The sequence below is a fragment of the Scyliorhinus torazame genome, chromosome 7 (genome assembly GCF_047496885.1).
Source record: "Scyliorhinus torazame isolate Kashiwa2021f chromosome 7, sScyTor2.1, whole genome shotgun sequence".
Taxonomy (NCBI): Eukaryota; Metazoa; Chordata; class Chondrichthyes; order Carcharhiniformes; family Scyliorhinidae; genus Scyliorhinus; species Scyliorhinus torazame.
The window spans coordinates 309243350-309267556 of record NC_092713.1 but is presented as its reverse complement, the minus strand read 5'-3'; the positions used below and the strand labels follow the sequence as shown (position 1 = coordinate 309267556).

The following is a 24207-nucleotide window of genomic DNA, read 5'->3' as shown; positions in this document are numbered from 1 at the left end:
GGGGAGGTGTTGGAGGGGGGAGAGGGGAGGTGTTGGAGGGGGGAGAGGAGAGGTGTTTTGGAGGGGGAGAGGGGAGGTGTTGGGGAGGGGGGAGAGGGGAGGTGTTGGGGAGGGGGGAGGTGTTGGGGAGGGGGGAGAGGGGAGGTGTTGGGGAGGGGGGAGGTGTTGGTGGGGAGTGGGGAGGTGTTGGGGGGAGTGGAGGTGTTGGGGGAGAGAGGGGAGGTGTTGGGGGGAGTGGGGAGGTGTTGGGGGAGAGGGGAGGGGAGGTGTTGGGGAGGGGGGTGTTTGGGGGGAGGGGAGGGGAGGTGTTAGGGAGGGGGAGGGGTGTTGGGGAGAGGGGAGGTGAGGTGTTGGGGAGGGGTGGTAGGAGAGGGGAGGGGGAGAGGAGAGGGGTGGTGTTGGGAGGGAGGTGTTGGGGGTGAGGGGGAGGGGTAGCAGGAGGGGAGGTGTTGGGGGGGGGGGGGGCACATTGCCTTGCGAGCTGTCAGTGAGGAAGCCATTAGTGAGCAGTGACTGAGGCTGGGGGAGAGCAGCAGCGCGGAGCCTGTCTGGGTGTCTATGGAAAAGGCAGCGGAGGGTTGGTGCCGCCGCGATGCTGGGCAAGGATTACATGTTGGCCATCATCATTGTCAACTATGACGGTGGGTGAAATGTTGCAACAATCTGAGCTGCTGCTGTTTGCAGAGAGAAGCTGCGCACTGGCTGCGTGCAGCTGCTGCATTAAAAGCTTCTCTCTTCATTCACCCGCCACACATTCTGGCGACAGCGATTCTTGCCGGTTAAACTTCGCAATTCAGGCCACAGAGATGTGTTTCCCCAGAGCAGTGAGTGTGCAGTGTGTGTGTGTGACATGAGCTCCAGGGAAGGGCACGATCCTGCCTTTTGCATCCCCTGCTCCGGTCCGCACTCAGCAAGTCCCAACAACAACAGCAGCAGCAGCAGCAACTTGCATTTCTCTAGCGCCCGTGACAGAGGCAACGGCTCCAAAACGTTTCACAGGAGGATCACCTGCCACAATGTGACACTGTCCACATAAAGAGGTGGGGGGGGGGGGGGACTGAATGTTTTAGGGAGCAGGATAAAGGGATGGAGAGAGGGAGAGGGATAGGGAGGTAGAGAGGGTTAAGCAGGGAGTTTAGGGATCAGCTAGCAGAAGGCTAGATGGAGCGATTGAATCAGGACTGCTCATTGCAGGGGTAGAAAAGAGGGTTTAGAGTTAGTGCAAGTGCTGGTCCCGAAATCAGCAAATAATCAGGATGGTGCTTAAAGCTAAAGGGTTAAATGATGAGGCCAGGCTCTGTGGACCAGGCTTCTATTCCCTCGAGCAGAGACGATTAATGGATGATCTAATTGAGTTGCTTAAGATGATTAAAGGATTTGATGGAGTAGATAGAAATAAACCATTTCTCCGGTCGGTGGGGTGGGGAGAAGGCCACATACCAATAACATTGGAGCCAGAGTTAACCATTGAGGGGGCATTGGCATCGTGGAAACCTGAAACTGCCTGGGAAAGCAGGTGAGGCTAGCGGTCGATTGAAATGTTCAAAACTACGATTAATAGGCAATTTATCGAGAGGTCTGGAACGAAGGCAAGCAGATGGTGTTCAGATGCAGCTCAGTCACAACCTAATTGAATGGCAGCGGAACAGGCTCGAGGGGCTGAATGGACTCTTCCTGTTTCTGATCACTGTCCATTGATCCTTCTGGAAATTGGGTTTGTCGGTGGACGTTGAATCTCTGTAATTTAACAGAGTCAGCATTCACCGTGGACTTTGCTGACGAAACCTGGAACAGGCCAGGTTCATTGTATCTCAGTGAGAATCAGCCCCCCCCCCCCCCCCCCCCCCGTGAGGAGGAGGAGAACATTTGAGGGGGAACTCAAGACTAAGGTTAAAAACCTCAGCTCGTCTCGTTTCCTGCGAGTAGCTGGGCTCAGCCTGACGTGGCCGGCCCATTGTACTTCCTGCTAATCCATTATGTCCCCGTGTGAATTGAAAGGACCTGCGGCAGCAGCATACGCGCATCAGCCTAGCCTCTCACCTCAGCTGGACAGGGCTTCAGGTCCCCGCTGCACAGAGCTGAGCACAACATCCCAGTTGACACTCCCTGTGCGTGTACTGAGGAGGTGCTGCACTGTCAGAGGCCCTCTTCTTTGAACGAGATGTTATCAACTCAGTGAACTTAAGAGATCCCAGAGCAAATATTTTGGAGAAAGAGCTGTTTTTTAATATATTGCATGTATCAAACATATTCGGGCGAGACGGTGATGTGTGGTGGTCATGTCATTGGGATAGTAATCCAGAGAGCCAGGCTAATGCTGTGGGGGACGCAGATGGAAATCCCACCGTGGCATCTGACATCGGGAACCGAAAGATAATCTCCGTAATGGTGACCATGAAACCCTTGTCGTTTGTTGTAAAAACCCGCCTGGGTCTCTCATGTCCTTCTCCGCTCTGGCCTACACGTGACTCCAGACCCAAGCAATGTGGTTGACTCTGAAATGGCTCAGCAAGCCACTCAGTTCCAGGGCCCATAAGGGGGGTGGCCTTGCCAGCGATGCCTGCAACCCTTGACGGAGTGAATTAAAAAAAAAATATTCGTAACTAGGGCAGGCGAGGCTTAAGTTGGAAGTTTGTGCCTCAGAGATGTAAACAGTGAAGAGGATAGTAACAAACTGGAGTAAAGGGCTGATGATGTAATGCGATGGTTAGAAGTGTGAAGTGATTCATTTTGGAAGGAAGAGGCAATCAAAACAAAATGCTTTGACTTTTAAGGAAGTGCCGGAACAGACACTTTGGGTCGATAAGGGGATGTTTAGCACAGGGCTAAATCGCTGGCTTTGAAAGCAGACCAAGGCAGGCCAGCAGCACGGTTCAATTCCCGTACCAGCCTCCCCGAACAGGCGCCGGAATGTGGCGACTAGGGGCTTTTCACAGTAACTTCATTTGAAGCCTACTTGTGACAATAAGTGATTTTCATTTCATTTCATAAGTGGAGGCACAGATTACAAAAGCTGCATTTGTTATAAAACCCTGGTTAGGCCTCAGCTGAAGATCTTTGGCTAATTCAGGCCATTGTATTTTAAAAGATGACAAAGCCTTGGCGATGGTGCATAGTTTGCTAGAATTCCTGGAAAACCTTTGTGGTAAACACCACGTCATACCCTACGTGTATTACGGTACTGCCACTGTACTACAGTCAATACAGTAAATCCCGGCCTGCTGGCTCCACCCAGCAGGCTCAGGATAAGAGTGTGCACTCTCCTGTGCTGCCTCCATTCTGGTTCCTCCACCAGCTGGAGGTTCCCCTCCAAGTCATTCACCACCCTGACTTGGAAATACATCGGCCGTTCCTTCACTGTCATCGGGTCAAAATCCTGGACCTCCCTCCCTAACAGCACGGTGGGTGTACCTACACCACATGCACTGCAGCGGCTCAGGAAGGCAGCTCACCATCGTCCTCTCAAGGGCATTTAGGGATGAACACACCTTGTGAACAGATTTAAAAAAAATTAGCAACAGGGATGAAGACATTGGAGAAAGAGGAGGATCTGGGATTGTTCTCTGTTTGAGCAGAGAAGGTTATGGGGAGATTTAACTGAGCCATTCACAACATTGCAAGGTTCTGCTGGATCAAGCAAGCACAAACTGTTTCCAATGGCAGCAACTGGAGGATACCGAGTGCCGGAGATTGACAAGAGAATAATAATAATCTTTATTGGTGTCACAAGTAGGCTTATATTAACATTGCATTGAAGATACTGTGACAATCCCCTAGTCGCCACATTCCGGCGCCTGTTCGGGTACTCACTGGTGGCGGGATTCTCTTCCCGTCGCTTGTCAATGGGATTTCCCATTGAAGCCACCCCATGCTGCCGGGAAACGCACGGGTGGATTTATTTGACAAATCAAATCCAAATCCAAGGTGCTACATCAAAGGATATTGTAGGAAGTAAGAGCTCATGGTGTAAGGGGTAACACGGACAGAAGATTGACCAGCTGACAGTAAACAGAGAGTATGCACAATTGGATCTTCGCCTGATTGGCAGGATGTGATAAGTGGAGCCCCACGGGGGTCTGTGCTGGGGCCTCACCTTTATGTAATTTATATCGCTGACTTAACTCAAGGGATTGAAGACTTGGTAGCTAAATTTGCAGATGACACAAAGAAAGGCAGGAACGTACAAGGACAAAAGGAGTTTGCACAGTGGTTAGCACTGCTACATCACGGTCCCAGGGACCCGGGTTCTGGCCTCGGGTGACTGTGTGGAGTTTTCACTTTCTCCCCGTGTGTACGTGGGTTCCCTCCGGGCGCTCCGGTTTCCTCCCACCGTCCAAAGATGTGCAGGTTAGCTGGTTTGCCCATTCTAAATAGCCTCTTAGTGTCCAAAGATGTCTAGGTTATGTGGGATTATGGGGATAGGGCAGGGGAATGGGCCTAGGTAGGGTGCTTTTCCAGAGAGTCGGTGCAGACTTGATGGGCCAAATGGCCTTGTAAGGATTCGATGGATTCTATAGGGTGCACTGCCAGTGGGAATTGAGAATCCCAACGGCTGGAGAATTCCTGTCTATGAGTCTTTAAGGGCAAGGCCTCCCCCTTCCTTCTCTCCAAGTCGATATTTATCCACTGAGACTGATTATCGGGCTATTTATTTCATTGTTGTTTTGTGCATTTCTGGGCACAAATTGGTGGAATTGTTTCCTACGTTGTAACAGTGACGGTGCTTCGAAAGTACTTACTGTAAATGCTGACCCGGCAGGTCAGGCAGCATCTGTGGAGAAAGAAACAGAGTTAACGTTCCAAACCGGTGATCTTTCATCACATCCGATTTCACCCACAGTATTTTGCTTTTGCTCTCAAAGTACTTGATTGGTTTTTAAAGTTTTGGGATGTCCAGGAATTGTGAAAATTGACGTTGAAATGCAAGTTTAAGCTTTCTGAAACTGTCAGAAATATATTTCCTGTAATTCCACTTGCAGGATCGATCCAGCCCGTCAGAGTTCCTGAAGAATCTTTGTTATAGAGACAGCATCAGTGTTAATATGAATTATACTGATCAGGCAGTTTTGCTGAAATATTCCAGGCAGCATCAGTATTTGTGATCAAAGCTGTATTACTGATTAACTAGCAATTTTGCTGTAGCCGTTTTCCCTTTGTCAATCTCATGCTCCTCGGTATGATGAATAACGGGCAGACTGAGAGGTTGCATTCCCTGGCCGGGAAATTTAGACACAAGGGGCAACGTCTCGGGATAAGGAGATGCTGATAAAAATGGGAAAGTGTTGCTGCAACTGTACAAGGCAGTGGTGAGACTGCACCTGGGGTACTGTGCACAGACCTGGTCCCGTTACTTGAGGAGGGATGTAGTTGCATGAAAGGCAGTGCAGAGGAGCTTCACTGGATTGAAACCAGAGATGAGGAGCTAGATTCTCTGCTGTCGGGATTCCCCGTTGCGTCGGCCGCGCACCCGCGCCCGGGGTTTTCCCGACGGTGTGGGGCTGCCCACAATGGGAAACCTCATTGGCCGGCTGGCGAGATGGAGAATCCCGCCACCGGCGGGGGCGCAGGCGTGCCGCATGTGACGGAGAATCCCACCCAAGGGGTTTGTCATATGAAGAGTGATTGAGCAGTATCGGTCTATACTCTCTTGAGTTTAGAAGAATGAGTGGAGATCAAATTGAGGTATACAAAATAATAAAAGGTATTGACAGAGTAGACAAAGAGCAGATGTTGCCTCTTGTGGGGCAATCTGGAACGAAACGTCATTGTTTTAGGATAAGGGGTAGCAGTTTTAAAACAGAGATGAGGATAAACTACTTCTCCCAAAGGGTCATGAATCTGTGGAATTCACAACCCCAGAGTGCAGTGGATGCTGGGACATTGAGTAAATTTAAGGTGGAGATAGACAGATTTAAAAAAAAAATTTCAATTCCCCAATTCTATTTTTCCCCAACTAAGGGGCAATTTAGCGTGGCCAATCCGCCCACCCTGTGCATAGAACATAGAACGATACGACGCAGTACAGGCCCTTCGGCCCACGATGTTGCACCGAAACAAAAGCCATCTAACCTACACTATGCCATTATCATCCATATGCTTATCCAATAAACTTTTAAGTGCCCTCAATGTTGGCGAGTTCACTACTGTAGCAGGTAGGGCATTCCACGGCCTCACTACTCTTTGCGTAAAGAACCTATCTCTGACATCTGTCCTATATCTATTACCCCTCAGTTTAAGGCTATGTCCCCTCGTGCCAGCCATTTCCATCCGCGGGAGAAAGCTCTCACTGTCCACCCTATCTAACCCCCTGATCATCTTGTATGCCTCTATTAAGTCTCCTCTTAACCTTCTTCTCTCCAACGAAAACAACCTCAAGTCCATCAGCCTTTCCTCATAAGATTTTCCCTCCATACCAGGCAACATCCTGGAAAATCTCCTCTGCACCCGCTCCAAAGCCTCCACGTCCTTCCTATAATGCGGTGACCAGAACTGTACGCAATACTCCAAATGCGGCCGCACCAGAGTTTTGTACAGCTGCAACATGACCTCCTGACTCCGGAACTCAATCCCTCTACCAATAAAGGCCAACACTCCATAGGCCTTCTTCACAACCCTATCAACCTGGGTGGCAACTTTCAGGGATCTATGTACATGGACACCTAGATCCCTCTGCTCATCCACACTTCCAAGAACTTTACCATTATCTTTGGGTTGTGGGGGTGAAACCCAGGCAGACACGGGGAGAATGTGCAAACTGCACCCAGACAGTAACCCGGGTCGGGATCGAACCCGGGTCCTCGGCGCCGTGAGGCAGCAGTGCTAACCATTGGGCCACCGTGCCACCCAAGATAGGCAGAGTTTTAATTAGTCATGGGTTGAAGGGTTATGGAGAACGGGCAGGACAGTGGAGTTGAGGCCGAGAGGAGGCCATGCTGGTACTGAATGGCGGAATGGGCTCGAGGGGCTGAATGGCCAATCCTGATCCTAGTTTTTACGTGCTTATGATCATTTCGGATGGAGATGAGGAGAAACGTGTTCAAAGGGTTGTGACTGTGTGGCATTCTCTACCTCTGAAGGTTGCGGATGGCCCACACGACTGAATATATTTAAGGCTGGAATAGACAGATTTTTGTTTCTCAAGGAATCAAGGGATTTTGAGTGTGGCCGGGAAAGTGAAGTTGAAGCCGTGGTCATTATGATTGGCGGAGCAGGCTGAATGGGCCGTACGATCCACTCCCGCTCCTGTTTCCCATGGGAACATCGGAGCAGGGGAAGGCCCTCCCACCATTCAGTGAGATTATTGCTGATCTGCTCTTTGATCATCGAATCATAGAATCATTGAATGGTTCTAGAAGCCTGTTATGTAAATGCTGACTCCGTACAAGAACATCTCACTTTATGGAAACAGTGTGCAGGGAAAAGGCAGGGTAATGGCACAAAGCCATGATGCTCAATTGGAGAGCCGGGGCAAACACGATGGGCGGGATCAGTTGGCAAATCTACATGAGACAGCGAGTGAAAAAATGAAAATCGCTTATTGTCACAAGTAGGCTTCAAATGAAGTTACTGTGAAAAGCCCCTAGTCGCCACATTCCGGCGCCTGTTCAGGGAGGCTGGTACGGGAATTGAACTGTGCTGCTGGCCTGCCTTGGTCTGCTTTAAAAGCCAGCGATTTAGCCCAGTGTGCTAAACCAGCCCCTGTTTATAATTTGGCACGGTAAGCACCGTTCAATTCTGGCCCCCACAAATTGGGAACAGACGTAATGGCACTTGGGGGGGGGGAGGTCTCCCGGGGGCTGGAGGCCCCCATGTGGTTGCCCTCGTGGGCAGGCTGGCACTGCCCAGATGGAACCTCCAGTTGGCAGGGGACACTGGCAAGGTGCCAGGCTGGCATTTTTCCCATGCTGGAGATCAGGCCTGGGGGTGCCCTGCCCATGTGAGGTGCGGGGGGGGGGGGGGGGTGGTGAGGTTGGCTGAGAACCCCCTCGTAGGTGAGTTGGGGTTGCTTTGTGGGGGGGTGGAGAGCGGAGCTCCTCAGTGGTGGAACTAAGTGCGGCTCGGTGGGTGTTCTCCGCTCAGGCTACCGATTGCAACAAAGTCCCGCTAGATAGCGTGGTCTTTCTCGCCGCTGCCGGGAAACACCCGGCTAAACACGCTTGACACGGGACTCTGCTGCAATTTGGTAGGAAGATCGCGCCCATTGTCTCTCTGTGATCTTCCGACCAAAATGAATCAGCTCACACTTCCCTGCATTAAATTTTATCTGTCACCTATCCACTCATTCTACTAACCTGTCTGTGGCCTCTCGAAGTTAAACACTATGTCCCTTACTGTACGCTTAACCTGCAGGTTTCGTAGCATCTGCAAATTCTGAAATTGTGCCCTGTACACCAAAACCTGGTCATTAGTAGAAATCAGGAAAAGCAGGGGTCCTAACACTAACCCTGGGGAGTCCCACGATAAAGCTTCCTCCTGTCTGAAAGACAATGGTTCACCACTATTCTCTGCTTCCTGTCACACAGCCGATCTCATATCCATGCTGTTTGTTACTGTCCCTTTTATTCCATGGCCTCTAGCTTTACCCACAAGTCTGTTATGTGGCACTTTCTCAAATGCCTTTTGGAAGTCCATGTAAACCACATCAACAGCATTAGTCTCTCCTACCCGCTTGGTAGCTCATCAGAAAGCTCAAGCAGGTTCGTTAAACATGATTTTCCTTTAAAAAAAATCCAACCTGGCTTTCCTTAATTAATTCACCCAAGTGACAGTTAACTTTATCCCAAATTATTGCTTCTCAACGTTTCTGCACCACTGAGGTCAGACGGACTGGCCTGAAGTTGCTGGGTGTAGCCTCACACCCTTTCTCAAACCAATGTGCAACATTTGTCATTCTCCAGTCCTCTGGCACCATTCCTGTATCTAAGATTATGGCTGGTGCCTCCGCATTGCCTGTAATTATGTGATAAATTATTAAATCGGCTTTAGTTTTTGGTTTTTATACTAATGAATCGATGAAGTCTTATTTTAAAGTTGATTAATTTAGGTTAGATTAAAAGCTTACCAGTATACTTAGCTCACCTGCTTTCTGTTTCTCACTCTCTCTCGCCCTCCCCCTCTCTCTCTCCCTCCCCCCCTCTCTCTCTCCCTCCCCCCTCTCTCGCCCTCCCCCTCTCTCTCTCCCTCCCCCCCTCTCTCTCCCTCCCCCCCCTCTCTCTCTCCCTCCCCCCCTCTCTCGCCCTCCCCCCTCTCTCGCCCTCCCCCTCTCTCTCTCCCTCCCCCCCTCTCTCTCCCTCCCCCCCCTCTCTCCCTCCCCCCTCTCTCTCCCTCCCCCCTCTTTCTCTCTCTCTCTCTCTCTCTCTCTGTTGATTATGATGTCACTCCAACAATCACTTTGTGATTTCTCTCAACAATGAAGTTAGAAAAGGGTTGCTGTTGTCTCTGTGGATTTTAAAATTGATAACATTTTAATAGATTTCCGTTAAAGTACCACATAAAAGACTAAAAAACATGAAGCTGATGGGGGCTAAAGGGATGGTGGCAGAGTGGGTACCAAATGGGGGGCAGCTGGCACAGATGACGAGATAGCAAGAGAGCGCTGCAGAATGTTGTCAAGGTGCAGGTTCGATCCTCGTACTGGCTGCTTTAGTTCAAAGCGGCTTGTCTCCTTACCTTGCCCCGTGCTTGATGTAGAGTGGTGTCCCCATGCTGCATAACCAATGGTCTATCTCTCTCTAATGGAGAGATATGCCTATTGTCCTTTGTGGACTTCAGATAGTTGGTCAAATTGGCGCGCGGACAGAAAGTAAATGGTGAATATTGTCATGTGAGAGTACCTGTAAGACATGGATGTTTAAGCAATGCACGTTTAAGAAAACAGTGATGTCAGAGAGTGGGTGGAACTGAGGTCAGGTCAGCCATTTTGCAGTTTAGTTTTGCAGTTTGAAAAAGCAGCTTGGGTGTGTCTGTGTGTTTCCAGAGAGCTGCAGTTGCAGTTTGAAAAGAGCTTGGGGAGAGTCTGTGTTTGCAGCGAGCTGGATCTCCGCCATAAAAGACCATCTCTGGATCATTTAAACTCATAATAGTAAAACCTTTAGCCTGATGTGATTTTGTTTAAAGGTGTTAAGTCTCTTGGAAGTTTGAAGGAACATTTTAAGGAATTATTTACTGTTGCAATATTTTCTGAGTTATCTTTGAAATAAGGGGTGTTAAGAGATCCAATGTTTATTTAAGATGTTAAGTTGAGTTCATGGAATAAACAGTGTTTTGTGTTTAAAAACCCACTTGTCCATAATTGTAATCCCACACCTAGGGAACAAGCCGTGTGCTGGGAAAGGCAACAAATCCATTAAAGGGGGAGGTTGGTTGAACTCCATGATACATTTTGGGGTTCTGAAAACGCCTCGCCCATAACAATATTGTTCTCTAGTCTGGAGTGAAACATACGATCCTTCAGGTGTTGATAGAAACATAGAAAATAGGAGCCATTCGGCCCTCGAGCCTGCTCCGCCATTAATTCTGATCATGGCTGATCATCCAATGCAGTAACATGGGGAGGCAGTAGCTGAGTGGTATTGTCGCTGGATTAGTAATCCAAAGACCCAGAATAATGCTCTGGGGACAAGGGTTCAAATCCCGCCATGGTGGAATTTGAATTCAATAAAAATCTGGAATTAAAAGTCTCAAGGTGACCATGGAACCATTGTCGATTGTCTTAAAAACCCATCTGGTTCACTAATGTCCTTTAGGGAAGGAAATCTGCCGTCCTTACCTGGTCTGGCCTACATGTGACTCCAGACCCACAGCAATGTGGTTGATTCTTAAATGCTTTCAGGATGGGCAATAAATGCTGGACCAGCCAGCGATACCCACATCCCATGAACGAATTGAAGCAAATCCTGTTCCCTCTTTCCCCCCAGGGATCATAAAATCCCTATAGTGCAGAAGGAGGCCATTCGGCCCATTGAGCCTGCATCAACCCTCCGAAAGACCACCCTTACCCACACCTAACCTTTGGACACTAAGAGCAATTTAGCACGGCCAATGCACCTAACCAGCACATGTTTGGACTGTGGGAGGAAACCGGAGCACCCGGAGGAAACCCACGCAGAAAGTGAAAACTCCACACAGTTACTCCACAGTTGAACCCACGTCCCTGACAGCAGTGCTAACAACTGTGCCACCGTGCTGATATGTCGAACTCCTTCTTGAAAACATACAATATATAGGCCTCAGCCGCTTCCTGTGGTGACAAATTCCACATTTTTACCACTCTTTGGGTGATGAGAATTCTCCTCAGCTGAGTCCCGTCCTCTCAGCCTATGACCCCTGGTTCTGTATGCCCTCACCATCGTGAACATCCTTCCTGCATCTACCCTGTCTCGTCCTTTTAGAATTTTCTACGCTCCTATAAGATCCCCCCTCATTCTTTTGAACTCCAGCAAATACAATCCTAACAGAGTCAATCTCTCCTCATACATCAGACCTGCCATCCCAGGAATCAGTCTGATGAACCTTCTCTGCACACATTAGCTACCCTCCAATCTGTAGAGATTGTTCCAGAATCTATAGAATCTTGGAAGATGACCGCCAATGCATCCATTATTTCGAGGGCCACTTCCTTAAGTACTTTGGGATGTAGATTATAAGTTCTGGGGATTTATCGGCCTTCAATCCCATCAATTTTCCCAACACCTTTTCTCTATTAATACTGATTTCCTTCAGTTTATCCCTACTCACTAAACCAGGCATCGTCAGCAGCTGGCTTTCAATAACGTCAGCTGCGAGCGGCCTTCAACATGGCCACGAACATGTAAAAAAAATTGGCCGCACTGAGCATGCGTGCGTGATCATCGGTGCGCATGCGCGCCTGATCGTCGGTGCCGCAAAACTATGCGCATGTGCACCGATGATCGGGCACGCATGCGCAGTGCGGCCGTAGTTTCTTTTTACGGTGGCAGCCTTTTTTTTCGGGGGGGTCAAAGGGACCATTGGGGTCAAAGGGAGCCAAAACCATTTCCTCCATTTTTGTCAGCAACAAACAAGGTAAGAGAAAATGGCGGGTCGCGCAGGTCAGCCGGCGTGGGTCGCGAAGGTCGGCTGGCATGGGTTACGAAGGTCGGCCGGCGAAGGTCGCGAAGGTCGGCCGGCGTGGGTCACGAAGGTTGGCCGGTTGGTAAAAATGGGTCCCCAGAAAAAAAGTTTGAAAAACACTGCACTAAACCATGTATCCCCCACCATTTCTGGCACATTTCTTGTGTCCTCCTATGTGAAGACAGAACCAAAGTATGTATTTAGTTGGTCAGTCATTTCTTTGTCCCCCATTATACATTCCCCTGTTCTTGACTGTAGGAGACCTACATTTGTCTTCACCGATCTTTTTCTATTCACATACCTATAGAAGCTTTTACAGTCATGTTGTTGCAAACGTACTCTCGTACTCTATTTTGCCCCCTTCTTGATCAATCCTTTGGTCTTCCTGTGCGGAATTCTAAACTGCTCCCAATCCTCAGGTCTGCTGTTTTTCCTGGTCAATTTGTATGCCTCTTCCTTCGATTCCATACCATCTGTAATTTCCCTTGTAAGCCATGGTTTGGCCACCATTTCCGTTTTACTTTTGCACCAGACAGGAATGAATAATGGGCTCCTTCAATGTTTCCCATGCATGTGGGAATCATGACTTTTATACGGATTAATGGCCTGACTATGGGCACAGGGGGGCATCATTTCAAAATTTGCAGGTGAGACAAAACTTGGAGATGTTGGAAACAGTGAGGAGGTTATAAAACCAGAAGATGTAGGGGCAACTCTGTAAGAGCTTATAAGCCAGTTTACATTGGGTGTCTGGGGAGAACTGGGAGAGTGTGTGACTCTGCTTTGCTGTCTTGGAAATAGACCTGCTTCAAGGTAAAGGTTAGCTTCAGAGTCATTTTTCCTCAACACACAATTAGTGGAAATGACACTCGACAAGCTTAGAAGCTTTTGTACTCAAATCTGTGAAGGCGGTACGGCAAATCAAGACGGCTACTGGAAAGTTGTACGGGATCTGTGGGATGGAGATCTAGAAACAAGATGGTAGCGGAGTTCGCTCAGCGGGTCCCGGTTGCCGTGGCAACATGCACTTTGTAGTCTGGCGCTGTGGGTGGCGATGGTCGAGGCTCCAATATTCTTTCCATCATCTGGCTGACGAGGAATCTCTCCCGTTACTACCTGCCATTAGCATGTGTTGGAAGGATTTGCAGGTTAACATTCGATCTGCTTGACCACGTTACGAAAGAACCTTCCTTGGACGTCAGGTCCTGGGTGGGTCTCGAAACCGGAGCTTCCGGCTCAGAGAGAGGGACGCAACCCACAAGACCACAAGTCCTCCAATCAAAGCAAGGACATTGTGTAAAGTCTTTATAATTAGGCCCCAGATGAAGCATAATTGCCAATTACGGGCATCACACTTTAGGATAGATTTATTGGGATTGCACAAGGGATGAGGGACATCCATTGCTGGAGAGGCTTGGGTTGTTCTCCTTAAAGCAGGGACTTAAAGGTGCAGTTTAACAGAGGATATTCATAAACATGAAGGAGTTTGATGAAGTAAATACGAAGAAACTGTTTCAGCAACAGTGGTGACGTGGAGGAATGTTTAATGTAGTGAGTGAGTTCTGATGATCTGGAACATGCAGCCCGAAAGTGGGGCGGGGCGGGGGGGGGGGGGGGGGGGGGGTGGCAGATTCAACAGTAACTCGCTGCGCCGAGAAGGAACTCGCTATCTAATGTGGCTCTGGCTAGAAATGGGGCCTTGGCGGGGAACGCGGGGTCGAGGCCGCACTTAGTACCATTTCCTGCACTGAGGAGTCCCGCTCGCCGAGACCCCTCAGGGCAGGGGGAGATTGGGACGCCATTTAAAAAATGTTCTCAAGCCCCCGACGCAACCTCCAAAAGAAACCCCGCCCCCCCAACCCCAACTCACTGTAAGGGGGTCCCCTGGCCCCATCCCCCACCCCACACCCATGCAGGGCACCTCCCAGCCCAATCACCGCCGCGCAGAAGATGCCAGCTTGGCATCTTGGCAGTGCCAGGCTGACAGTGTACCAGCCAGCTGGCAGTGTCACCTGGGCACCTTGGCAGTGACAGCTTGGCAGTGTCCCGGCCAGCTGGCAGTGTCGGCACCTTGGCAGTGCCAGCCTGGCAGTGTCCCGGCCAGCTGGCAGTGTCACCTGGGCACCTTGGCAGTGCCAGGCTGGCATCTAGGTGGCACTTCCAGCATGCTAGGCCGGCAGTGCATAGATGGCACGAGCAGTGATAGGGTTCCACCCTACCCAGAGGGCAGGGGGCATCTACCTGGTGGCCTCCAATCCCCTGGGAGACGCCCACAAGTGCCGTTCCGTCTGGTACCTATTTGCGGAGACCAGCACTGAACGGCGCTTGCCCGAGGTCTCCGTGGCAACGGGGATAGACCCCACTGCCTTGCACTTGCAACCCTGTATTAGAGTGAGCCTCGCTGTCTCGCTCTCATATGCAGATTTTCCAAAAAGCAATCTTGCCCACAATGGGCGGGCTTCAGAACACGATGTCTGACGAGATCGTGTTCGATCTCGCGAGACATGTCGGGTTGGGTAGATCCCGGGAGTGGAGTCTCCCGGCAGTGAGCGACCACGTTGCGCCGCGGCGCATTGCTTTTTGGGCACAGCGTCGCCAGTAGCTCGTGCCCGTAATGTAGGAAGCGCTCCAGTTAATTGGTGCACAGCAAGCTCCCAGAAACAGGAATGTGATAGTGACCAGACAAGCCGTTTTCTCAATGATGATTGTTTGAGGGATAGATATTGTGCAGAACATTCTTGCCACTCCTCATTGTAGTGCCTCAAGATGCTTGAATCTATTTATCAGAGAGGGCAGACGATAGCTCATCTGATTCTATTAGTATTGTGCTCCAACAGTGGGAACATCAGTCTGACTGAATGTCTCTGGATGGCACTTAGACACTGTGGTAGTATGTATTGGGGGTCATGTGCGACTGGAAGCCCTAGTGTCATTGGCTGACAGATCCCGGGTCCTGGTTGGCCGTTGACCTCAAGCTCCGCCCTGAAGGCGGAGTATAAGAAGCCGGAGTCTTCCCCCGCAGGCCAGTTTACTATCGGGCTGCTGGGGAACAGACACGCTTAATAAAGCCTCATCGGCTTCACTCTATTCGTCTCACGGAGTCTTTGTGCGCTACAATTTATTAAGCGTGCCTAAAAAGGACTATGGAGCTCAGGATCATTCCGGAATGCCTGAGGATCAGCCCCCACGCAGTGAACGCGGCAGCAGCCTTCAAACACTGGCAGACTTGCTTCGAGGCCTACCTCAGAACGACCACCGGCCGAGTCTCAGAAGACCAAACACTGCAGGTCCTGCACTCGAGGGTGAGCACGGAGATTTTCTCCCTCATCGAAGACTCGGACGATTTCCAGACGGCGTTCGCAGCACTGAGAAGTCTATACGTTCGCCCAGTTAACCAAATCTACGCTCGCAACCAGCTCGCGACGAGACGGCAAGCTCCCGGAGAATCGATGGACGAGTTCTACGCTGCGCTGCTGATTTTGGGACGAGCCTGCAGCTGCCCGTTGGTGAACGCAAACGAACACACGGACATGTTAATGCGCGACGCTTTTGTGGCAGGTATGCAATCCTCCCAAATCCGCCAAAGGCTTCTAGAAAAAGAGGCGCTAGGACTCTCAGAGGCACGGGCCCTAGCAGCCTCCCTAGACGTGGCCGCGCGTAATACCCGCGCCTACGGCCCCGACCGCGCGGCAGCCCCGTACGTACCCGTCGCGGCAAACCCCCTACCCCCCCCCCCCCGGACACCCCACAGGCTTGCGCGGTCCAAACGCTGAGTCGCACCGGGGGCGCCCGCAGTTATTTCTGCGGCCAGGCGAAACACCCCCGACAGCGCTGCCCGGCCCGCGCAGCTATCTGCAAAAGCTGCGGGAAAAAGGGCCATTATGCGGTTGTGTGCCGGTCCCGCGAGGTCGCCGCCGTCCCGGGAGCACAGGGAGCCCTGCAAGCAGTTTACGCGCCCCAAGCCCCCCAGCACGCCATGTACGACCCGCAGGCGCAGCCGCTCTGGGTCCCGACCACCGCGGTCCCGGGAGAACTGGGAGCCCTGCACGCCGCCTACGCTCCCCAACCCCCCTCCCCGCAGCCCATGTATGACCCGCCGCCGGCACTACCGCTTTGGGTCCCGGCCAACACTCTCCACGGAGAGGAAGGAGCTTTCCGCGTCCCTTACACCACCCTAACCCCCACCCCGCGCCCCACGCCTGACCCGCCGGTGCCACCTACTTGGGCCCCGACCACAGCTGTCCCCGGTGAGGGAGCTCCGCGCGGTCCTAGCGCTCGCGGCCCCACGCCTGACCCGCCGGCGCCGCCGACTTGGGCCCCGACCACCGCTGTCCCCGGTGAGGGAGCTCCGCGCGGTCCTAGCACTCGCGGTCCTAGCACTCGCGGTCCTAGCGCTCCCCAGCACACCATGTGCGACCCGCAGACGCCGCCATTTTGGGTCTCGGCCACCATGAGGGGAGGAGGGGCGCCGATGTGCGACCCGCAGACGCCGCCATTTTGTTTCCCGGCCACCACGAGGGGAAGAGGGGCGCTGCCATCTTGGACCGCCCCAGACCTGTACGGCGCATGGGGGCGCCCATTTTGTCCACCCCCGCCGCCATCTTGTGACCCCCCAGCCACGTGCGATGTATGGGGGCGGCCATTTTGTTCATCCCCGACGCCATCTTGGACGGCAACAATGGACCCCACTCCACTACTACAACCACGGCTCGCTTCGATTACGCTCGATCAAGCTCGGCCCCGGACACTCCAGACGACGACGACAACGGTCCTAATAAACGGCCACGAGACGCCATGCCTAGTCGACTCCGGGAGCACGGAAAGCTTTATCCACCCCGACACGGTAAGACGCTGTTCCTTGACCACCTATCCCAGCGCACAAAAGATTTGCCTAGCTGCAGGATCCCACTCCGTACAGATCCAGGGATTCTGCATAGTTACCCTAACGGTGCAGGGGAGGGAGTTCAAAAACTACAAACTAAACGTCCTTCCCCAACTCTGTGCCCCCACCTTGCTGGGATTAGATTTCCAATGCAATCTACAGAGCCTTACGTTCAAATTCGGCGGCCCCATACCCCCACTCACTATTTGCGGCCTCGCAACCCTCAAGGTGCAACCCCCGTCCTTGTTTGCGAACCTTACCCCGGATTGCAAACCCGTCGCCACTAGCAGACGGTACAGCGCCCAGGACCGGACCTTCATTCGGTCCGAGGTCCAGCGGCTACTAAAGGAGGGCATAATCCAGGCCAGCAATAGTCCCTGGAGAGCGCAGGTGGTAGTAGTGAAGACAGGGGAGAAACAAAGGATGGTCATTGACTATAGCCAGACCATCAACAGGTACACACAACTAGACGCGTACCCTCTCCCCCGCATATCCGACATGGTCAATCGGATTGCCCAATATAAAGTCTTCTCCACCGTGGACCTCAAGCCCGCCTACCATCAGCTCCCCATCCGCCCAAGTGACCGCAAGTACACAGCCTTCGAGGCAGACGGGCGATTATACCATTTCCTACGGGTCCCTTTTGGCATCACAAACGGGGTCTCGGTCTTCCAACGGGAGATGGACCGGATGGTTGACCAACATGGGTTACGGGCCACGTTCCCGTATCTCGACAATGTAACCATCTGTGGCCACGATCAGCAGGACCACGACGCCAACCTCCAAAAAGTCCTCCAGACCGCCAAAGCCTTGAACCTCACGTACAACGAGGACAAGTGCGTTTTTAGCACCGACCGGCTAGCCATTCTGGGCTACATAGTACGCAATGGGATAATAGGCCCCGACCCCGAACGTATGCGCGCGCTCATGGAATTTCCCCTCCCGCAATTGCCCAAAAGCCCTGAAACGCTGCTTGGGGTTCTTTTCGTACTACGCCTAGTGGGTCCCCCAGTACGCAGACAAGGCCCGCCCCCTAATACAGACCACGACCTTCCCTCTGTCGACAGAGGCTTGCCAGGCCTTCAGCCGCATCAAAGCGGATATCGCAAAGGCCACGATGCGCGCCATCGACGAGTCCCTCCCCTTCCAGGTCGAGAGCGACGCCTCCGACGTGGCTCTAGCGGCCACCCTTAACCAAGCGGGCAGACCCGTGGCCTTTTTCTCCCGGACCCTCCACGCCTCAGAAATCCGCCACTCTTCAGTAGAAAAGGAAGCCCAAGCCATAGTGGAAGCTGTGCGACATTGGAGGCATTACCTGGCCGGCAGGAGATTCACTCTCTTCACTGACCAACGGTCGGTAGCTTTCATGTTCGATAATGCACAGCGGGGCAAAATTTAAAATGACAAGACCTTAAGGTGGAGGATCGAGCTCTCCACCTTCAACTATGAGATCTTGTACCGGCCCGGAAAGCTGAACGAGCCGTCCGATGCCCTATCCCGCGGCACATGTGCCAACGCACAAATTGACCGCCTCCAAACCCTCCACGAGGACCTCTGCCACCCGGGGGTCACTCGGTTTTACCACTTCATCAAGTCCCGCAATCTCCCATACTCTTTAGAAGAGGTCCGTACAGTCACAAGGGACTGCCACATCTGCGCGGAATGCAAGCCGCATTTTTTCAGGCCAGATGGAGCGCACCTGATTAAGGCTTCCCGCCCCTTTGAACGCCTCAGTCTCGATTTCAAAGGGCCCCTCCCCTCCACCGACCGCAACGCATATTTTCTTAATGTAGTGGACGAATACTCCCGCTTCCCTTTTGCCATTCCCTGCTCCGACATGACCGCGGCCACAGTCATTAAAGCCCTGAACAGCATCTTCACACTGTTCGGTTACCCCGCATACATCCACAGCGACAGGAGGTCCTCTTTCATGAGTGACGAGCTGCACCAGTTCCTGCTCAGCAAGGGCATAGCCTCAAGCAGGACGACCAGCTACAACCCCCGGGGGAACGGGCAAGTAGAAAGGGAGAACGGCACGGTCTGGAAGGCCGTCCTACTGGCCCTACGGTCCAGGGACCTCCCAGTTTCACGGTGGCAGGAGGTCCTCCCGGACGCTCTCCATTCCATCCGGTCGTTATTATGTACAAGCACTAATCAAACGCCTCACGAGCGTCTCCTTGTCTTCCCTAGGAGGTCCTCCTCTGGAACGTCGCTGCCGACCTGGCTGGCGGCCCCAGGACCCATCCTGCTCCGAAAGCATGTGCGGGCACATAAGGCGGACCCGTTGGTCGAAAGGGTTCACCTCCTCCACGCGAACCCCCAGTATGCCTACGTGGAGTACCCCGACGGCCGACAGGACACGGTCTCCCTGCGGGATCGGGCCTTGTCTGCGTACTGGGGGACCCACTGGGCGTAGTACGAAAAGAACCCCAGGCAGCGTTTCAGGGCTTTTGGGCAGTGCGGGAGGGGAAATTCCATGAGTGCACGCATACGTTCGGGGTCGGGGCCTATTATCCCATTGCGTACTATGTAGCCCAGAATGGCTAGCCGGTCGGTGCTAAAAACGCACTTGTCCTCGTTGTACGTGAGGTTCAAGGCTTTGGCGGTCTGGAGGACTTTTTGGAGGTTGGCGTCGTGGTCCTGCTGATCGTGGCCACAGATGGTTACATTGTCGAGATACGGGAACGTGGCCCGTAACCCATGTTGGTCAACCATCCGGTCCATCTCCCGTTGGAAGACCGAGACCCCGTTTGTGACGCCAAAAGGGACCCGTAGGAAATGGTATAATCGCCCGTCTGCCTCGAAGGCTGTGTACTTGCGGTCACTTGGGCGGATGGGGAGCTGATGGTAGGCGGACTTGAGGTCCACGGTGGAGAAGACTTTATACTGGGCAATCCGATTGACCATGTCGGATATGCGGGGGAGAGGGTACGCGTCTAGTTGTGTGTACCTGTTGATGGTCTGGCTATAGTCAATGACCATCCTTTGTTTCTCCCCTGTCTTCACTACTACCACCTGCGCTCTCCAGGGACTATTGCTGGCCTGGATTATGCCCTCCTTTAGTAGCCGCTGGACTTCGGACCGAATGAAGGTCCGGTCCTGGGCGCTGTACCGTCTGCTCCTAGTGGCGACGGGTTGGCAATCCGGGGTAAGGTTCGCAAACAAGGACGGGGGTTGCACCTTGCGGGTAGCGAGGCCGCAGATAGTGAGTGGGGGTATGGGGCCGCCGAATTTAAACGTAAGGCTCTGTAGATTACATTGGAAATCTAATCCCAGCAAGGTGGGGGCACAGAGTTGGGGAAGGACGTTAAGTTTGTAGTTTTTGAACTCCCTCCCCTGCACCGTTAGGGTAACTATGCAGAATCCCTGGATCTGTACGGAGTGGGATCCTGCAGCTAGGCAAATCTCTTGTGCGCTGGGATAGGTGGTCAAGGAACAGCGTCTTACCGTGTCGGGGTGTATAAAGCTTTCCGTGCTCCCGGAGTCGACTAGGCATGGCGTCTCGTGGCCGTTAATTAGGACCGTTGTCGTCGTCGTCTGGAGTGTCCGGGGCTGAGCCTGATCGAGCGTAACCGAAGCGAGCCGTGGTTGTAGTAGTGGGGTGGGGTCCGTTGTTGCCGTCCAAAATGGCGTCGGGGATGGACAAAATGGCCGCCCCCATATATCGCACGTGGCTGGGGGTCACAAGATGGCGGCGGGGGTGGACAAAATGGCCACCCCCATGCGTCGTACAGGTCGGGGGCGGTCCAAGATGGCGGCGCCCCTCCTCCCCTCGTGGTGGTCGGGACCCGAAATGGCGGCATCTGCGGGTCGCACAACGGCGCCCCTCATCCCCTCGTGGTGGTCGGGACCCAAAATGGCGGCGTCTTTGGGTCACACATGGTGTGCTGGGGGGTCTGGGGAGCGCTAGGACCGAGAGCGCTAGGACCGCGCGGAGCTCCCTCACAGGGGACAGCGGTGGTCGGGGCCCAAGTCGGCGGCGCCGGCGGGTCAGGCGTGGGGCCGCGAGCGCAAGGAGCGCGAGGAGATCCCTCACCGGGGACAGCGGTGTTCGGGGTCCAAGTAGGTGGCGCCGGCGGGTCAGGCGTGGGGCGCGGGACGGGGGTGAGGGTGGCGTTAGGGACGCGAAAAACCCCCTCCTCTCCGTGGAGAGTGTTGGCCGGGACCCAAAGTGGTTGCGCCGGCGGCGGGTCGTACATGGGCTGCGGGGAGGGGGGTTGGGGAGCGTAGGCGGCGTGCAGGGCTCCCAGTTCTCCCGGGACCGCGGTGGTCGGGACCCAGAGCGGCTGCGCCTGCGGGTCGCACATGGCGTGCTGGGGGGGTTGGGACGCATAGACTGCTTGTGGGGCTCCCTGTGGCCCCGGGACGGCGGCGACCTCGCGGGATCGGCACACCACCGCATAATGGCCCTTTTTCCCGCAGCTTTTGCAGATGGCTGCGCGGGCCGGACAGCGCTGTCGGGGGTGTTTCGCCTGGCCGCAGCGGGCGCCCCCGGTGCGACTCGGCGTTTGGACTGCGCAAGCCTGTGGGGTGTCCGGGGGGGGGGGGGGTAGGGGGTTTGCCGCGACGAGTACGTACGGGGCCCAATGGGCTGCCGTGCGGTCGGGGCCGTAGGCGCGGGTATTACGTGCGGCCACGTCTAGGGAGGCTGCTAGGGCCCGTGCCTCTGAGAGTCCTAGCGACTCTTTTTCTAGAAGTCTTTGGCGGATTTGGGAGGATTGCATACCTGCCACAAAAGCATCGCGCATTAACATGTCCGTGTGTTCGTTTGCATTCACCGACGGGCAGCTGCAGGCTCGTCCCAAAATCAACAGCGCGGCGTAGAACTCGTCCATCGATTCTCCGGGAGCTTGCCGTCTTGTCGCGAGCTGGTAGCGAGCGTAGATTTGGTTAACTGGGCGAACGTAGAGACTTCTCAGTGCTGCGAACGCCGTCTGGAAATCGTCGGTGTCTTCAATGAGGGTGAAAATCTCCGTGCTCACCCTCGAGTGCAGGACCTGCAGTTTTTGTTCGTCTGAGACTCGGCCGGTGGTCGGTCTGAGGTAGGCCTCGAAGCAAGTCTGCTAGTGTTTGAAGGCTGCTGCCGCATTCACTGCGTGGGGGCTGATCCTCAGGCATTCCGGAATGATCCTGAGCTCCATAGTCCTTTTTAGGCACGCTTAATAAATTGTAGCGCACAAAGACTCCGTGAGACGAATAGAGTGAAGCCGATGAGGCTTTATTAAGCGTGTCTGTTCCCCAGCAGCTCGATAGTAAACTGGCCTGCGGCGGAAGATACCGGCTTCTTATACTTCGCCTTCAGGGCGGAGCTTGAGGTCAACGGCCAACCAGGACCCGGGATCTGTCAGCCAATGACATTAGGGCTTCCAGTCCCACATGACCCCCAATACATACTACCACACACGCACACCCCCCCGACACCATCAACCCAACCCCACACACTGCCAACCCCCCCCCTTCCTGCCACCACCGCACCCCGCGACCCCCCCTTCCCAGGAGGATCGGTTCCCCTCCCCTCAGCACCGACCAAGAATCAAACCCGAGCTGAAACCGTACGGCTCCTGGAGGCGACAACACCGGTACAAGCACCACCACCACCGCCGGGGCCGAGGCGATCGACACGGACGACCAGACCGCCCGACCGACTCGTGGCGTCGATGTAAAACAAATATGGACTGTTCACAAGAACATTTTGATTTTCTTCCTATACCCTCTGTAAATAGTTGCAACAGGACGAAATTGTCCAATACTGTATTGCCATGTGAATGTTTTGTCCTCCCAGGACCAGCCCTGTAAACCCTTACCACCATACGAAGCATCACCCCGCCGGGTTCATTTTTGACAAGGGGTGAATGTGGTAGTATGTATTGGGGGTCATGTGGGACTGGAAGCCCTAGTGTCATTGGCTGACAGATCCCGGGTCCTGGTTGGCCGTTGACCTCAAGCTCCGCCCTGAAGGCGGAGTATAAGAAGCCGGAGTCTTCCCCCGCAGGCCAGTTTACTATCGAGCTGCGGGGGAACAGACGCGCTTAATAAAGCCTCATCGACTTCACTCTATTCGTCTCACGGAGTCTTTGTGCGCTACAGACACACGACTATCTGACTCAGAGACAGGAGTCGCAAGTGACACTGACTACCTGGGCCGCTATCTAAAATGGGCCCCAAATTTCCGACCCCCTTCCCGCACCCCCCCAAGCCTCCCAACCCAAACTTTGACCGACTTGATCTCTGCTGCTCTCGGTTTCATTGGCTTTGTCTCTGATTCCCTGCTGCTCTGCAATGGAAATTAAAATCTTCACCCAGCTTTCTCGATACATAAATATACAGATATCCGCTTGCAGAGAGAGGGTAAAGAGTCCGTTAACCTGCTCATTTCTTTCAAAATCCCCTTTCCACAGCTGCAGCTTCCCAATTCTGTTTTAGTAGGGCATTGTTTCCCAGATCGGCACGGCTCAGCACACTTCGAGCAGGGTCTAATTTTAGGTCTGACGTTCCTGTCGAATTGCTGAAAGACAGAGAGAGAGAGAGAGAGAGATGGAATCGAGGTGGATTACTGCGGTGTTCGGTCACAGAGGAGGAGAGGTTTATCACTGGGGCCTGCATTTAAATAGTCACACTGTAGTAAATCCTTCTTACATAACCTCAGGAAGTAGGTGGTGTGCAAAACGCACTGTTGTGCCAGGTAGAATTGGGTAGGGTATTTGATCCTACCCTGCACTCTGTCACAGTCTCTGTCACAGTCTCTGACCCTGATCCCGCTCTCTGTCACAGTCTCTGTCACAGTCTCAGTCACTGTCACTGTCACAGTCTCTGACCCTGATCCCGCTCTCTGTCACAGTCTTTGTCACAATCTCTGTCACAGGGCGCGATTCTCCGACCCCCCACCGGGTCGGAGAATCGCGGGGGGCTGGCGTGAATCCCGCCCCTGCCGTATCCCGAATTCACCACCACCAGAGATTCGGCGGGGGCGGGAATGGCGCCGCACCGTTCGGCGGGAATGACGCCGGTCGGCGGGCCCACCCCCGGCTATTCTCCGGCCCGCGATGGGCCAAAGTCCCGCCGCTGTCAACCCTCGACAGCCGGCGTGGATTAGACCTCCTTTTGAACGGCGGGACAAGGCGGCGCGGGCAGGCTCCGGGGTCCTGTCGGGGGCGCGGGGCGATCTGGCCCCGGGGGGGGTGCCCCCACGGTGGCCTGGCCCGCGATCGGAGCCCACCGATCCGCGGGCGGGCCTG

General features: G+C 53.6%; 1 protein-coding gene and 1 long non-coding RNA gene across 2 annotated transcripts in view; one reads left to right on the top strand and one right to left on the bottom strand.

The window, feature by feature from the left end:
* Nucleotides 1-482: 482 nt before the first annotated feature.
* apbb3 (amyloid beta (A4) precursor protein-binding, family B, member 3) overlaps nt 483-24207 on the top strand; it is a 177111-nt gene continuing 153386 nt past the window's right edge. The window contains exon 1 of the mRNA XM_072512744.1: nt 483-641. Within this exon, the coding sequence (XP_072368845.1) occupies nt 593-641 (49 nt within the window). The 5' untranslated portion in view covers nt 483-592. The remainder of the gene's footprint in view (nt 642-24207) is intronic.
* On the bottom strand, nt 2412-23473 carry LOC140427173 (uncharacterized). Its single transcript, XR_011948403.1, has 3 exons — nt 23338-23473; nt 4740-4771; nt 2412-2568 (listed from the first exon to the last, which is right to left on the bottom strand). It is a non-coding gene; the product is annotated as an uncharacterized lncRNA (long non-coding RNA).